The sequence below is a fragment of the Ambystoma mexicanum genome, chromosome 9, assembly GCF_040938575.1.
Source record: "Ambystoma mexicanum isolate Mex_15411 chromosome 9, UKY_AmexF1_1, whole genome shotgun sequence".
Classification (NCBI taxonomy): Eukaryota; Metazoa; Chordata; class Amphibia; order Caudata; family Ambystomatidae; genus Ambystoma; species Ambystoma mexicanum.
Genome location: NC_090931.1, coordinates 881,821,086 through 881,837,974, shown reverse-complemented (window position 1 = coordinate 881,837,974; position 16,889 = coordinate 881,821,086). Strand labels below are relative to the sequence as shown.

The following is a 16,889-nucleotide window of genomic DNA, read 5'->3' as shown; positions in this document are numbered from 1 at the left end:
AGGTGTCAGTCAGTGTGCAGATAGGCCGACTTAATCGAGGGGTGTAGCTGCGTTCTATTGTTTGTTGGTGCAGAGGGAAGAGTTAGCATAGTTGTTCGTCTGTGTGTATTCCAGGGGAGCCTTGTTCCTGTTAAGCTTCCAGTGCCTGTATGGGGCATGGTAGCTCCTTGTTTCTTGATGGGTCCAATTGTTTTGGTGAAGACTATGGGTGGTGACCAGCAGACCTGTCCCTGATACTCAGCTTGTTATTGCATATGTGCTGGCGGCGTCCATGATCTGCAAATTGCAAGATAGAACCCCTGGTGGGTATTTCCACCTAGGACATTATCTAAAAGTTGGGGTTAGCTAAGAAGAAGTGCTAGCACGTTCCTTGCTTTATAATTCTCCATAAGGATTCCTAGGCATGTAGGATTAGCAAGGGAGGCCATTTCCTGCTATGATAGCGTAGTGTATCTTTGATGGGGAAGTGATCAAGTTCGTAAGTGCCATTAGTGCTTGGGCTAGTCCTGCTAGATAGGTTGCTGGTGGGTGGTTGTGCTGTATTCATACGATGGTTGGTGTGCCTGGTAGGTTAACTGCTCGACGTCCCCGGTATCTAGTTCTGCTCTTACTTTATCAGGTACGTAGAGTTAGCAGGTAGGTGCCTTCTTTTGCTGATTGCGTAGTGCACAATGGCATAGCCTTGATCAGGCTCATGAGTATTACTGGTTCTTGGTTTGGGAATCTAACCCGATCGGCCCTATTTAATTGGGATAGGTTGCTATAGGCCTCAGAGCATACATACATGTTTGAAGATGAGGTGAAAAATACATTCTGTCAGGCATAGAACCTTTATCATGATCTCACTAAGATTTGGGTTCCAAGACTGGGCAAAGGTTCTAGGGGGTGGAATATGATGGTGTCAGCGATCAGTGGGATACCAGACCAGGTCTCGGTCATCGTGGAAGCCTGGGAGGTTCCCTACGTTTCCTTGTGCATTTTATGCAAAGAGCCAAGTTTTGAATGCCTTCCGGAAAGCCATGTAGTTTTTGCTGTCTAATACGGGAGGTAGTGAGTTCCCCATAATTGGTGCCAGGGTTGATTAGGCTGATCCTCCTAGCCTTGCTGAATTGGAGGTTGGAACAACTAGGAGGAGGACAGTGCTTGGCCAAAGGGGTCCGGTGGTAAGTCGTAATCTTATCTTGTAGGAATTGCGGGCCTGCTTTGTGCACCACTCAGTGGGTAATATATAGGAATTTGTAAGTGCCCCTGCATCCAATTGGGAGCCAGTGCAGTGTGCAGAGAGCCGATGAGATGTGGTCCCTTCTTCCCAGTGCGAGAAGCATTTTGGCAGCCAGGTATTGTACTCTTTGGAGTTTACCTGGTAGGCTGATGCACCCAGATTTATGATGTTTGCATAGTCAAGTCAGGATATGACAATTGACATAATTGCAGCCAGTCTGTTGGGGGTAGGTAAGGTAGGGAAGGTACGCTTCAAGAGCCTAAGGTGGAAGTGACAGGCTTTGGAAATATTGTTGAAGTGATGAGACAGAGTTAGGTCTGAGTCCAATGTGCAGGCAAGGTTCTTTATAGTGGTTGAAGTCTCCGACAGTGGGGGAGGGGGGAGGGGTGGAGGAGAGTGAGGATGGCCAGTGAGTCTGGTGTGGGAAAAGAGCAGATTTCCTGAATACCATGATCTCGTTTAACCTGAATTCTGAATGAAATTATTAGTCATCCAGTGGTCTATGTCGGAAAGACATGCTGCGAGGTTAGGGCTGGGAGAGACATGCTGCGAGGTTAGGGCTGGGAGACATGCTGCGAGGTTATGGCTGCGGTCAGTGGTAGATTTAAGGATTTTGAGGATGATATGTGTCATCCGTATAGTTGTATAAGAGATGTCTCATTCCAGTAACCACTGATTTCCACAAGGCCTTCAGGTTTGGTGGTAAGAAATGGAATGTGGGTATTTTTTCGTGTTTAAAGCACATACACACCACCAAGTAACTGCCCAAATGTCTTTTTTTCAAGACACTTACAATATTTCACAATAATTATCAACTCGCTTATTTTCTAATGAGTTTATTTGACACACCAAAAAGGGTTTTATGTAGAATGCCACATTTATCTCACATCATATGAAGCATGCCTTTGTCATGCAATGGAAAATTGTTGCTTTTTAACAAACTGTTTTGTTGTCGGTCTAAGTCTAGAAAGTACATGTACAAAAACCACAGGCCTTTTTTTTGCCTTGTGCTGAATTGATTTCTGGTATTTGTAGTCTTCCTTCCAAGATGGGGAGAAAATAATGCTACTTACAATCATGTTCTTCGATTAACCTATTTGTATAAGGAATTTGTACTTTGAGTAATTTACTTGGCGCTCGGATAACAAGTTCATGCTGTCTTCTCTGGGATGTGTTGACTTGTGGTCTATCCACCCCCCACAATCGACAATGCTTCCAATTCATTACTATATAAGGCACATAGTGATCATCTGAGAGAAAGGATCCACACTCTGTGACTCCTGTATATCCACTGCAGACTATTGAAACCACAAACGGTCCCTTGTTTGTGAAAGTTACCTTATGTTAAAAAGAACTTATAGAGCACAACATTCGGCCAGGGGCATCTTGGCGCTAAGAGCAAAACGGGTGAGGACAACAACCAGAAAAGGAAGAACCAAGGCAGTTAAGACTTCAACAACCGCCTAAATGACAGCTAGTTCTGAGTAGTACGAAGTATCAGATTGAGGGAATTCTATGTAAACACCTAATGGATTCTTTGCAGACTCGTGGGACTTCACCTTAGAAAAAGATAGGAAGCTAGTACACTGGAGCCAACCGAAGAAATGGCAGGAAGTGAGGGACTGGACACACAGAGACTGGAGGATCGGTTTCTCTGAGCTGCCCGTACTGTGTGCTCGTTGATCCATGCTAGCTCCGTGGGATTGGTTGGCATTGAGCAGCAGCCGTGCTGTGCAGGCTGTCTGATCTCGTCCGTTAATTTTCGGACTGGCAACTTTGCCATGTTGGTGATATGCATCCTTGGTGACTTTGTGCCAGAACAGGTGAATCACCATTGAGTCTGTTGCGGCACACGGCAGGAGTAGTGAGCACCTTGGAGCAAACAAAACAGTTTCATTTTGCTGTTCTAAATTGGAGAGCCATGGTCTAGAGGCATTAGAAGCTACATTACTAAATTGTGTCAGCACCCTGTTTGGTTTCAGTGTGGAAATCTGTAAATCTCCTTTTCTCATGCTCCCTCCTCTTAAGTCAGATGTTTTTTGTGGCATGATAGGTCCTCGTCCAGACTGACCCTCTCAGTGTGAGTTAAGGTTTTGTGAGGCCACCCGAGTCACCAGCTGAAGCCTGGGAAGCTTGTGCTGTAAAATGGTCCAAACCAAGGAGTAAAACAGGGTTGCCCGTTGGCAGCGACTTTATTCGGCCTGTACCTGTCCGATATCGGAGAATCCATCAAAGCAGTAAACTCCAATCCACCGAGAATTAATGGAACGAGTGTAAACTGGTTGCTATATGCAGATGATATTGTACTGCTCGATTTAACACCTATTGGACTCGCAAGAAAGCTAAAGAGTCTGGAAAAATATGTGGAGAAAAATAAATTGAAAATTAATCCTGCAAAATCGGAAGTCATAATTCTACAAGATCTTACACGAAAAACAAACAAGTCAAAAGAAACAATTTGACCTGGAAACTGAACAACAAAAAATTGAATTGCGTCAAAAAGGTCAAATACCTGGGAATGTGGATCAACAGCAACATAAATGACGCCCCGTGGGCCGAAAATGCAAAGCAAAAATGCAAACTAGCATGTCAAGGATTGATAATAAACAAAAGATATGGGAAGTTTTCCTTGCTACCTGTTTTAGCCCACTACAATCAAAAAGCAGTCCCAATATTGATTTATGGAGCAGAATGCGCTTTAGGAGTTGCCTCAAATCTATGGGGACAACTAGAAAATCAATATTGGAGGCGTGTCCTTCAACTACAAAGAGGCATTCCATGCGCATGTCTACGGTATGAACTAAATCTAATATCCATAAATGCACGAGTCTTGTGGAACACGCTGTCGATCTACAGGAAAATAATTGAAGAATGTACACCTCAATTTGTAATATTACGAGACGCAATGGAAGGAAACCAGGAATCTGTATTGAAAAAATGTATTGATGCATGCCAAAGCCATCTTGCTGAAATAAGCACTAACTCGGAAACATTGAAAACTTACCCAAACTATGTGAAAAAAAAGTTATGGGTATGAGATTGGTGTGCAACAGTGGACGACAGAAATCGCCATACACTGATGAGAGATGCGGCTACTGAAGCAAAGGATAAAAAAAACCAGCTGCAATATGTGGTAAAAACAGCAAATGCCAGACACAGAAGGATGCTAAGATCAAGTCTAGCCCTGAGATATCGGAAGCTTGATGTGACGGAGAGCTGTCGATTCTGTAATGACCACCCTGAAACATTAAAACATCTCACGTTATATTGCCCTGGACTAACAGATCTGAGAACTGTGCATCTGAGCAAAGTAATTAACCAATACGCAACACTATCAGGAGAAGAGCTTTGGTTGAAATTTGCAAATCCACTACAGAAAGTCGTTTTTGGCCTGACAAATTTCCTACAAAAATTGGAAATCTTGTTATCAATGGAAAATTGAGAGATATTACCTCAGGAATCGGAAACTACAAAGGGGCAGAGATGTCGAAACAGCAACCTGAGGGACTAACTGAAACATCAACTGATGAGCGTACAGTAGCTGTGACCAACGTGGATTGGACTTTGCTCCACCGTGAATAGCCTTTCTTTTTAGTCTGTTCTCCACACCTTTCTATGTGATGAATGGAACAAACTGTGCTAACTTGGGCCAGTAGGGCTGTTTGCGAAATCTCTGCCTTTTGTAAATATGTATAGAAGGGAAAATGTTTCAAAAAGTTTGTATAAACTAAATTAAATGAAATAAAATAAAACAATAAGAAAATAAAAATGGTCCTTTTCAACCTATTTGAAAACGCTTGTCAGTTGGGAGAACCCCTTGCAAACCCATCTTGGTTTGTTTGGACTCGCACAATATGGCTGGTCACTCAGGTGAAATGTCTAAATACAACGATCTGGTGCGTTCAATGACTAAGGGCAACCACAAAATAAGGAGTAGAGGGAGGAGCAGAATTCAGTTTACTCTAAAATGTTTGCTCAAAAGTTGATCATCAATTTATTAATCTTAATATAAAAAAGTACTACCAGTTTAAAAAATGCCAGTAAGTTTAAAAAAACACACTAAATTTAGTGCCTCATAAAAACAGTACAACATACATCAATTAATATAAAACACTTACAATTTCAGTATATAGACAATATTTACATAAAAACACAATACAAACGAATCACGATTCATAAACAGCCACCATAACACAATGCTAGGCTAAACCTTCTTAAGTATTAACTATACTAAAATTGTATAGCCTAATGAGAGTGGCTACTAGTCTTTCAGGTAAGAAATATTTACAGCGCTCCAGTGAAAAAGCTCATCAGTCACCACTGGAATGTGCATACTCTATAATTCTAGTAAACCAAGCTTGACTTCACCGCCGCCACAAACATTTTGAAGCTCTTCTTAAGTAACATGGTCTGCTCCCCACCAACTCTCATTCAGCAGGGTTCTAAAGGGTACTGCTTCCAAGCTCAAAACAGTGATGTAATCATCTTCCCCCTGAACTGGCTTCCTACTTTCTGGCAACCCCCATGCTCCCACACACACACCCATGCATCTCCGTCCATAACCCCACCCCTTTTACCTTTGTCACTTCTTGGCCTCTTTTACTCAACATCTGTAATTTGCTCCCCTGTCATGTGGGTCGTTGCCTGCTTTGTAAATACTCTGAAATAAATAAGCAATATGTACTGAGCTGGGTGGCTGTAATGACCAGTAAAGCCCCCCCTCCTACTGAGGTACATATAGCTATTAATTTGATTTATTTTATGGTTTTATATATTGCGCAAACCAGACCCGATGGTGACCGAGCGCGTAACATAGGTCCGATCAGACTTTATAAAGAAAACCAAGGAAAGAATTTTAGAAGGGATGTCACATGCACATCACATTCCTAAAAACTATAAATATGGCTGGTTTGCACATATAAAAGGTGTGTCCATGGTGGTGGAGACAACAGCTGGGGGCAGAGGATGCGGTGGGGCCCTGCTTGGCACATAGCCTTGCCCATAGAGTAAAATCTGCGTTCCTGGCCACCTGATTGGCTGGCGCCTCCGTGGTACTAGTAAAAAGTAGGTTATCGAGCTAATACTATTCATTCTCTTGTACTGCGGTAGGCTCTGAGACATACAGGAAACTGAATGATAAAATTCTACAGCAAGGGTGGTCTACCCTGGAGAGCACTCTTATGGAATAATGCGTAAGTAGTTGTGTTCAGTAGGGCTTCTACTACTTGCAGACAATTGTGTAGGAAAGTGTGCACAGTAATCATCTGCTGTTATTAATATTCCACTTTGCGCCTTCTGGGCACAGAGGGAGATGCGTGCTACTGGGGATTAAAAAAAGCACACGTGTGTACTTCGTAACCCTGCTCTTCAGTTCTGGGTAGCGTTTCTTATTGCTTTTTCGTTTATTTTTTGCAGGGCATTGTTGGCAATTTAGCCAGTGGCAAATCCGCACTCGTACACCGGTATCTGACAGGCACATACGTCCAGGATGAATCGCCAGAAGGTAGGTCGGATCTGTGCTCTAATGCTGCTTAATTTGCCCACAATAGTGATTGGTCTTAGCCTGAGGGAGGGTGTGCGTGTTGCAGGCGAAACAACGACTTATTGTATTTTCTGCTTCCGCAGTGTTTGCTGGACCAGAAATTACTTTTCACTAACGTTTGGACAGTAGAAGTGCAGAATGATGCTGGCCGAGCGCTGGAGTTAGATAAGCGTGTGCCCCATGGTGCTCAGGGTAGTTTATTTTGAAAAGCCTCATGAGAGGGCGTGGCAAGTCCCACTCCCTGATTTAATCTGATGAATTCACATAGTGATTCTAGTGAGTCTTTCTCACAGCGTCTGCTTCCTTCTGAGCAGTGCGCCCATTACGTTTACCATTCATTGAAGTATGGCCTCTCGCTGGCCCATCATAGCTTAAGTGCAATACCCCCATAACATCACCAGCCCTGTCTCAGTAGTTTATGGTCTTTCCATCTAATGGCATTCCATCTAAAAACTTTGCATCTAATGCATTTTTATTTTTGGGGGATCCCCCCAAACCCTGGTTATTTACCCTTTATAATGCACCTAAACAAAAATTAACCCTTTACCCCCCCCCCCCCCCCAAAGGCGTTAGATGCAAAGTTTTTAGATGGAATACATTCTATGGAATGGCATTAGATGCAATGGCATTAGATGGAAAGGCCAGATACTGTCGCAATCCATAGCTTCACTCTATGGTGGCAGTGGGTGGGTGGTTTTGCTGCTAGCAAACGCTGTTAAAGGCGATTTTGCTTCACATTATATCACTGTTGGCGTGCCTGGGGCTTCACATGAAAACATGTACTTTTCACGTTGGCGCCACACAGGTACGTTCCCGGGTCCGCGCTTGGAAACCTCTGGGTAATAAGTGCGTTATAAATATCCAATAATATAATATCGGACCTTGCTGCTGCCATGCCAGCACTGTACTACAGGGGATCCGAGTTCTGTTCAGAAAACAAATGTTAATTCCTTTACAAAACAGACAATTCACTCCTTTTAAGAAAATAATCTGTTGCTGTTCCAATTGTTACTGATTTGTTGTTAGTAATGGATAATTGATCACGTTCTATAAAATTGTGCAAATTCAGTCCTTTGCAACATTGAGTAGATTATTGCTACTTTTGCATATACAAAGAGCAGCTGTTAACAGCAATGCTGATGGAACAGTTTGTCTACCATTGTTTTAAGAAAGTCGTAGATGAGTTTTTTTTCTTTCACTCTTTCCAAATGCATTCATTGATAAATAGTAATTTTTCTCATTCAGCAACATTGCCATGCTCCCCCACATAGTAATCAAACGCATTATTGATCACTGTCCGTGTATGGTGATCAATGTTTTGATGACTCCGTCCATTCTATGATCAGTAAACTGTTATTGATCAATAACCATATATTCCCTATTCCATTATTGCTTAGCATATTCATACAGCGATTGGTCTGTTATTGTTTTTATCAATAAGTGATAAAACGAGCATTGATCCAGCCCAGTGACAGTATTCTGGTATTGATTGTGTGGGTCATGCAGAAACCACCCTATTGGTGCTGCTTTTGGCCCACTGCAGTATACAGATCCGCCTAGATGACTTCCTCTAGTTTCTGTATTCTAGCAGGGGGGTGCCATTGCTGATTGGAATAGATCCCTGCCCAGGATGCTCCTCCTGCCTGGATACAGAGACACAGTCTGGGCCTTTGAATAGCTCTTCACAGCCTCTCACTGTTTCCAAATCTGCTAAATACACAGAGGATGAGACTAGTATGGCAGCAATGCTTCATGATGAGTCTAGTGTGACAGCGATGTTCGTCCCTCAGATACAGTAGGACATGAATGGGCAAGGGCTATCGTATTGTTTCCTTCAGCTCCACACACATATTGTATGCTCCAGTACCCTCTGCGTTCTCCAAAGATTAATTCAGGCTGTTGGAACCTGCTTCCCCATTCCAAACAAATCGCTCATTGGTACATGTGGTCTACTCTAATTTGGGTGGTGAGTCACCATAAAGTTTAATAACTGCCCACAAATGGAAGTGACCTGTCCAATATTTGGAATTACTTCAATCTCCTCCATGCCTCTCAACAAAGTGAAGTTGGTCTCCATTTAGCTGGTAGGCTTTGCCATGGTGCTAACAATGCCTTCCTCTAGTTTTCCATCTTCTGGATCCTCATACCCATTGTGCACAAGAGTATCATCTGCCACACTCTGTAAATGTAGAACGAAATGTATTTGGCAGTTTTGTAATCGGAAACTCCTTTTACAGTGGAGGGCAAAGGAAGGTGGGTGCTGCCCTTCGCTGCCAAGCAAGTCAGTGAGTTTCAAAGTTTAAATGTAACGCAGAGGTAAAGGGCGGATATTGGTGGCTCAGACGCATGTATAGAGTAATGAACACGACATTGCATGCTTTTCTGGCGTTAGGCACTTTTTTACAGAATCATGTTTAGAAGGTGCACACATTAGAGTACATCTAGAATTTTTGATTGCACCGTTGGTTTAATGTGAGAATTTGGTGGTCATGGTTTGCTTGTATATTCTCTGGTCAACCTCACCAGTTTTTTCTGCCTATTTATTGCAGCTGTCGCAGCTCCTGCTACCCAAGTACTAGTGGAATGTTTTGTTGACTGTAGAACTGTCCACCTTCCTCCCCCTCTCCTGAGCACCTTACTCATGCTTTCTGGGTTGTCTAGTTTACTGGTCAAAACCTTAACACAGAAACCAGTTGGCTGGTGTCTGGTTGAGTGCGCGCCGAACTCCCAGATTGCCTAGCCTCCCAGCTGGTATCTATCTACACACGGGAGCTGTGGACCAACAAGGACTAAAACCAATGTATAGCAAATAGATGCTCACCTTTCCTTGTCAGAAAACACTTTGATTGAGCAGCTCCCCACAAAGCACCATTCCCTGAATAGATCTTGAATAAATTGACAGGATCAGCCCTGGCCCTGGTGCCTCAGGAAGGTTTAATTTAGAGGAACTTTGGGTTACTTTGTAAAAGGCGTTCTGGTTATACTTCCCTGGACTGCCTGTGGTATCCTAGACAGTGTGCGCCTCTTATGCTGTGAGTGGAGTGCACGCGGGAGAGCCATCTGGATTTTGAGGGTGTTAGAAAGGCATGGTTTGTCAGATTTGTTGAGGGTGTGAACGATTGGAAGTGATTGCCAGATTCATCTTTCACCCTGAGCACGAGCAAACTCTAAATGTATTGACTCCAAATATATCCCCAAGGACGCAAGCTCCCACCACATCGTGGACCCCTGCCAGTAGGTAGCCTGGGTGTCAAAAATGTAGATTTCCTTTTTACACTGTAACAATGTTCTAGTTGCATCAGCCACTTTAGGTGAGCGCCTGATTCTACTGCTGCTACACGTTTGTCTGCTCTCGTGTGTGCCATGACGGTTCTGAATCTCTGGTTCCTCCCTCCTTACTGGCTCTTCCATTCTTTGCAGATATGGATGCAGGTAACGCTTCCTTCTCTCCACCTGGAGCTTCAGGGGCCAAGGAGGCTCCACTTCTCCACCGGAGAGTTTCTCTCTTTTCTTCTGTGTCTCATGCTTTTCCATTTAACTCCAGACTCCACCCATCCTCACGCTGTCTGTCTGCGCCCTGGTGTAGTGGTAGTGTTAGAATAGTTGCTCCCTGAGTCTGTTGTAACCCATCACCCCATCCTAGGTTGGTGCGTGTTGGCATGTGAAGCTGTGACCTGAAGGCCCCTGAAGGTGCGATTTTCCCCCCAGCTGCTCCAGGTAAAATTATCTGTGCACCACAGCAAAGCCGTCATTCTGTAATTGCCACATTTGATATGTTAGGTGGCTTCTGATTTGGGATGAAGCCTCCTGTGAAAGGATGCTTCTCATTCTACCCCACGGTACGTACATTCCTTAATTAGACTTTAGCAAATCTGCAGATGGACGCTGCCCACACCGAGGCCACTATCCCTACACTAGGCAATTGGGTCCTTGACGTCCTTCCCCAGAAACGATTTGAGTAGCAAGTCATTCTATCTGCCAACGTTGTGCAATACGGTGCATTGTTAAAATGGTCTAATCTGCCATTACTGTGCATGGATCAATCTGTCTAATCCAGTACTACTTTGCATGGATAATACTGGTTTATCCGCCAGTACTGTGAAAGAGTGCACTTTTATTAGTCTTCCTTTACTGTGCATGAATACACTAGTCTTTTCTGCTAATCCTGTGCATGGATACAACAGTCCGATCTGCTACTAATGTGCATGCTAGTACTGTGCATCTGTACACCTGTACAGTCGAATACTGTGCAAGCATATGCTAGTCTAATTTGCCAGCATTGTGCATGGATACATTGGGGCTCATTACTAGTCCAGCGGTAGCCGTGCTGGTATAACAGCTAGGCTGCCGCCAGACCCATAGTGATTCACCGGCGCCAGACTTGCCCGATTAACTGGGGCATTACAACCCCAGTGGTCCGGTAAATCCGGCGCCAGCAATTCTGTTAATCCCCATTCTCGTGGAGGGACACCATCAGAATGGGGACCACGTTAAAAACGGTGCTTCCGTGAAAGTCTACTGGTGGGTGCCGTTCTGCCAGCACCGTTTTTTCCGTACTGGCAAACTTGTAATGAGAGCCATTGTTTTAATTTCTGTGCATGGGTACTCCTGCTAGCACTGTGTATGGATACACCAGTCCAGTCTGCCAGCATTGTAGAAAAATGTTGAGTCCAGCCTGTCCGTACTGTAGAGGCTTTGCTCGGTGGGGGGTAGGGAGGGCTGAGGGGGGTATAGCCCCAGGTCTTTAGTTTGTAGCCCCGTACTGTGCATGAATGCCCAGTTTAATTTTTAATATACAATGTCAATGCAGTGCAGGTGTTTGGTTGTTCCCGTCTGTGTTTCCAGCCACCTGATTGGCAAAGCGCCCTTTTCTGGGTGTGAATATTCAGGGATTTGTTTGGTTGCAGTGACTCTGCCCAACAGTTGCATTCTTTCTTCAAGTATGGAGATTTAAACTGTCTGCTAAATTGAGAACTTTTCGAAACCAGATTTTGTTGTATATTGATTCTCGTGAAAGAGGCTCTCGGTCTAGAAGTGATGAGTTGGCACCAGGCATATTCTGTGTCAGACCATGCAACAGTCGGTACAGCTCTAACGGAAGACGGGTTGATGACGGCGCACCTATTGCTAAGAAAAGACTGCCCATTTGTCGGTTCCGGGTGTATTAACAGTTAACCCAAAGTTGATGTCACAAGCACGTTGCTTCTGTACCGTCAATTATAGTAGAGGCCTCGGCTTCCCCACGGAAAGCTCTTCCTGTGTTGCAAGGAGCCTGTCCGGGCGTGTAGTACTGATTCAAATGTCATCAACGTTGCCTTCCCGCGTCTCTAGGACATGCAGTGATTTGGCCGATGGTGTTTGAACCCTTTCCAACACTGAATCCCCTGACCTTTTCCAGCTCCAGCTTTGAAACAAAACTCCCGATTATTTTTTTAAGGCCACATAGTCCGTTGGGATTTGAACTACTTGCATAGTTTAATTTCCAGTGTTTTATACTAACCCCCGACCCCTTCATGCATCACCAGTTGCCCCTGGGTTTTTTGTGTAATAAGGGAGGTTACTAGAGATGGCAAGAGAGAGCATGCTGCAATTTGGATCCTGGAAATCCCTCCCCCCACATCATTTTGCACCTCGTCTATCTTCGACGCCTTCCATGTGTAGTCTGATGACCGTAGCTTTTGGTGTTCGAGAGACTTACACAAGGTTAGACTCCCACAGCTTACTCCTACGTCCCGTCCCCTTTTCTCCATACTTGTGGGACATCTCTCCGTCCTGTGAGACGGGACCGGAGCACTTTGTAAAAAGCATCCAAATTTTTCCAAAAATGTGTCCTTCCTCTCTTTCCTGCGCGGGGCCCGGCACGTGGCCGTAACCCCGCCCACCTTGGCTTCGCCCCGCGCATCGCCCCTCAGTCCTTTTCTCTGCTCGATCGGGGCCGGACGCACTTGCATCCTCGGAAGATTTTCTTCCATGTTTTCCTCTCTGGCTCTCGCTAGCGTTCGTCTTCTAGTCTGTCTATGTCTTTTAAATTAGACTTTCCAGACTGTTCTTCGTGTCATCGTCGCTTCGCGAGGGCGGATCCCCATCCTCTTTGTTAAGAGTGTTTGGGTCCGGAACACAGTTGGGACTCCTGTTTTTACTCTGACTCCCTTTCGGTCCGGGCTCTTCAGCGTCGGTTGGAACGGTGGGAGGAGGTGTTCCGACGCACTCCCCCATCTCATTTTCAGGCGTTCATCGACGAGAAGAAGAAACGCCTGGTAAGTTCTTTACTTTTCAGAGCACCCCGGCCAGGGATTACCTTTCTGGGTTCCTCTCGAGCCGGGAGGGGCGTTGATCGCTCTGTCACCGGGGTTCGCCCTGAGGTGCCTGTCGGGCCTAATAATTCTACTGGAGTTTTCTCCGAGGGTCTCCGTAAGGGGCCTGTGTACACCGGAGTAACTTCCGAGGCCCCTCCTGTGGGGGCTGTGTGTAGACCCAGTTCTGCTGAGTCACAGGGTACCGGAGCTTGCTCTGAGGCCTCTCTTTCGGCTTCCCTCAAAAACAAGACCGGGGTGCGCCCCGAGGCCTTGGCTGGGCTTGTGTTTACTGAACGGATGTTCGAGGTCCGCGCCAATAAGGCTATTACCGGGCCTAGGCCCGAAGTCTCTCGTACAGAGGCTAAGGCTACCAACAGTTCTGAGGGGCCGGGCAGGGCCCTGTCGGTGAAAGCGGTTTCTCACCGTTCCCGCTCTTGTGGTGATACCAGATCTGTTGAGGGGGCAAAGAAGCAAGGTTCTTCTTTTACCGGAAGTGCCGAGGTCCTTCCTTCGAAGGCTCAGTTGGTGGTTGGTATGTCGCAGAAACATTCCAGACCTCACAGTACCGGCTCTGCCGAGGTTCCTTATGTTAAGGCTAAAATTAAGACCCCTGATCCATCGACGGGGACCCCTGCCTCACCTCCTCACGTGCCGCAGTTCCCCTCAGATGAAGACAAAATGGCGGCCGTTCCCGCCACGACCACGGCAGCCATTTTAGGCACTACCCCTACAACTACGCCATCGGCCCCTGGTGTAGGGTTCGGTCCTTTGGTTGAACCTAAGGTCACTTGCCGGTATCCTTACCGGCCCGTTTATGATTGGAACGCCTGGATGCCTCTTCCGCACAATGTTTTGTTGCCTGCAGGGGCGGCCCCTTTGATTTATGTGGATACGTCAGCGGAGGGCCCGGCGTGGCACCCTTCCCCGTTACGTGCCTGGGTTTGTGCACCTCATGAGAGGCCTCCTCAGGTTCGGAAGCAATCTCCTGAGGACGCTTTTTTCGGTAAATTTCAAGCGCTTATGCGCACCGACCCCATGAGGGAGTATTTCAAAGGGCTTTTTAAGGAAATTTGTCCACCAGCGCCCCCGGCTCCACCCGTTTCTCTGGTGGTTCCGCCGGCGCCTGCTTTGCCTGTGGTGCCTGCCCCTGCTCTTCCGCCTTTGCCACCGTTGTCCCCAGTGGACAAGGCAGTGCCGACACGGTTCAGCAGGATCCTGACCTGTCAGATGACCCTCAAGGCGAGCAGGACAACGAGGACCTTCCCCTCTCCGTTAGAGCTTTTCATGACCGGGTACTGAACATGATGAATTTCTTAGATGTTCCAGTTCCCGAGGCACCTGCTCCACAGGAGGGCGTGCTTTCTGGGGCGTTCACCCTGTCTCCTTTGGAGCGTACCGGCCTTTTCCTGCAGAAGGATGTTTTGTCCGAGGTCTGAAGAGTCTGGGAGAAGCCACACTCAGGACTTTTTGTCAATAAAAAGATTGACGCGAGGTACAGGCTGCACTCTTCGGAGGAAGTGGCCTTGTCGTCTTGTCCACCTCCCTCCTCCACAGTGGTGGCTGCGGCCACGTTGCAGTCCAGACCTGCAGCATCCTCTTCCGCGACGGCTACTCAGGTCTTGGGAAAGGAGGACAAGCTCCTGGACTCCCTAGGGAGGAAGATCTTTGCCAATTCGGCCTTGCAGCTCAGGCAGGCCAATGCCGAATTGATTTTGGCGGGAGCTAACATGCGGATGTGGAAAGGTCTGTTGGAGTTTGAGGAGCACATTCCGGTCGAGAAGTTGGAAGACTCCAGAGGTGGTCTTTCCGATGCCAGGGTCTTGTCCCAGGATCTCCTGGAGGCTGCGGCTCATCACGTAGACACCTCGGCTCGGGGCATGATGCTCGGGGTTGATACCTCGAGGCAAGCGTGGTTGCATGCCACTAAGTTTTCGATGGAAGCGCAAGACAAAGTATTGGACCTTCCATTCGATGCTAAGGAGCTTTTTCATTCTTCTACTGATGTAGAGCTCACCAAAACCAAGGATAGCACTCAGACGGCTAAATCATTGTCTGTTCTGGTTAAACCTCCCTTCAAGGCTCAAAGGCCGTTGTCGCAAGGGCAACCTTCCTCTGGTTTTAGGGGATTCCTCGACCGCAAGAATCGCAGAGTGGATACTCCTGCGGAGAATAACCGCCGTAGACAACAGCGTACGTGGTATTTCTCCCGCTCATCATCCTCCTCATCAGGTTCAGGTGGCACCGCCACTGATAAACCTGCCAAATTAGGGTTTTCCACGCTCGCACGAGACCCCGGTGGGAGGGCGCATTGCGTCTCATTGGGAGGCGTGGCAGACCATCACAGAAGACAGATGGGTCTTGTCAGTCGCTCGGGCGGGCTTCCGCTTACCTTTACCCCCTGCCCCACCCCTCAACCCTCCTTTTCAGCCGTTGGGCTCGCCCTCCCTTAACACCGAAGTTCAGAAACTCCTGAACCTCAGGGCGGTGGAACCAGTTCCCTTCGGGGAGCGAGGGGAGTGCTTCTACTCCCGGCTGTTTACGGTGCCCAAACCCAACCAGACTGGCCTGCACACCATCCTAGACCTTTCCCAGTCCAACCTCTTTCTACCCCAAGAGAAATTCAAGAGGATCACGCCCAGCCAGATACGCTCCTCTTTGCAGAAGGGCGACTGGCTCAGCGTAGTGGATCTTCAGGACACGTATATCCATATCCTGATTTGGGCTCCACACAGGAGAGGAGCACTTCCAGTTTCGGGTGCTTCCTTTTGGCCTCAGCTCGGCGCCGCGTGTCTTCACAAAGATGATGTTGGTGATTGCGGCCTATCTTCGTCTTCAGGGTATCCATCTGTATCCTTATTTGGACGATTGGCTTTTACGCAGCCTTTGTCCGCTGGCGGCAGCGGGCAACCTCCAGTCTCTCCTTCAGCTCCTGTTCCATCTTGGGCTGTCGGTGAACTGGCAGAAATCCTCCATGACGGTCTCGCAGGACCTGATTTTTCTGGGTTTTCGTTGGAACAAGATCGACTGCAGAGTATACCTGACCGGGGACAGAATGGCGGATCTGTTGGCCACGTGTCAGATGTTTGCGCAGTCGGAGAGTATGTCGGCCTGGTGGTTCCAGATGCTTCTGGGCCTCATGGCCTCGTGTGTGCTGGCTCTTCCTCTTGCTCGTCTCAAAATGAGACGGACTCAGATGGCCCTTCGGAATTTATGGCGTAAGGCAGTGAACCCAGACTCCATGCGGATAATGATTCTGGATTCCATGAGAGTGGACCTGGACTGGTGGTCATCTCTCAGCAATCTGTCTGGGGGCGCAGGGTTTCAGGACCCGGTCCCTGTGGTGACGATCACGACGGACTCCTCCCTCCTCGGGTGGGGTGCGACGTTAGATCTCCTTCAGGTCTCGGACCTCTGGTCGCCGCAGGACAAGCTCCTGCACATAAATCATTTGGAGCTTTTGGCGATTTTTCTGGCGCTCAAGGCGTTCAGACCTCTCATTGTCAACAAGGTGGTCCGCATAAGAACGGACAATGTGGTGTCAATGTACTACATAAACAAGCAGGGGGGAACGAAGTCTCCCCCTCTCGTGGATCTGGCCATTCAGATTTGGGAGTGGGCCGTGCTTCATGGGGTCTGGCTGCTTGCAGTGCACATCTCGGGCCGGCAGAATGTCATCGCGGATGCCCTTAGCCGGCGGACAGTGGTCAGCTACGAGTGGGAGTTGAAGGCGGAGATCCTATCATGGATTTTCTTGCGTTGGGGCACACCGGAGGTAGACCTCTTCGCCACAGCGATGAACAAGAAGCTTCCTCAGTACGCCTCCAGAGGG

At 47.2% G+C, this 16,889-nt stretch overlaps 1 protein-coding gene across 4 annotated transcripts in view; it reads left to right on the top strand.

Annotated features, from left to right (window-relative positions):
- Positions 1-16,889, top strand: part of AGAP1 (ArfGAP with GTPase domain, ankyrin repeat and PH domain 1) — a 1,778,872-nt gene that overhangs the window by 764,139 nt on the left and 997,844 nt on the right. For all 4 annotated transcript variants that reach the window (XM_069615994.1, XM_069615993.1, XM_069615991.1 and 1 more), the window contains exon 3: positions 6,638-6,725. In XM_069615994.1, coding sequence (XP_069472095.1) covers positions 6,638-6,725 — 88 coding nt within the window. The remainder of the gene's footprint in view (positions 1-6,637; positions 6,726-16,889) is intronic.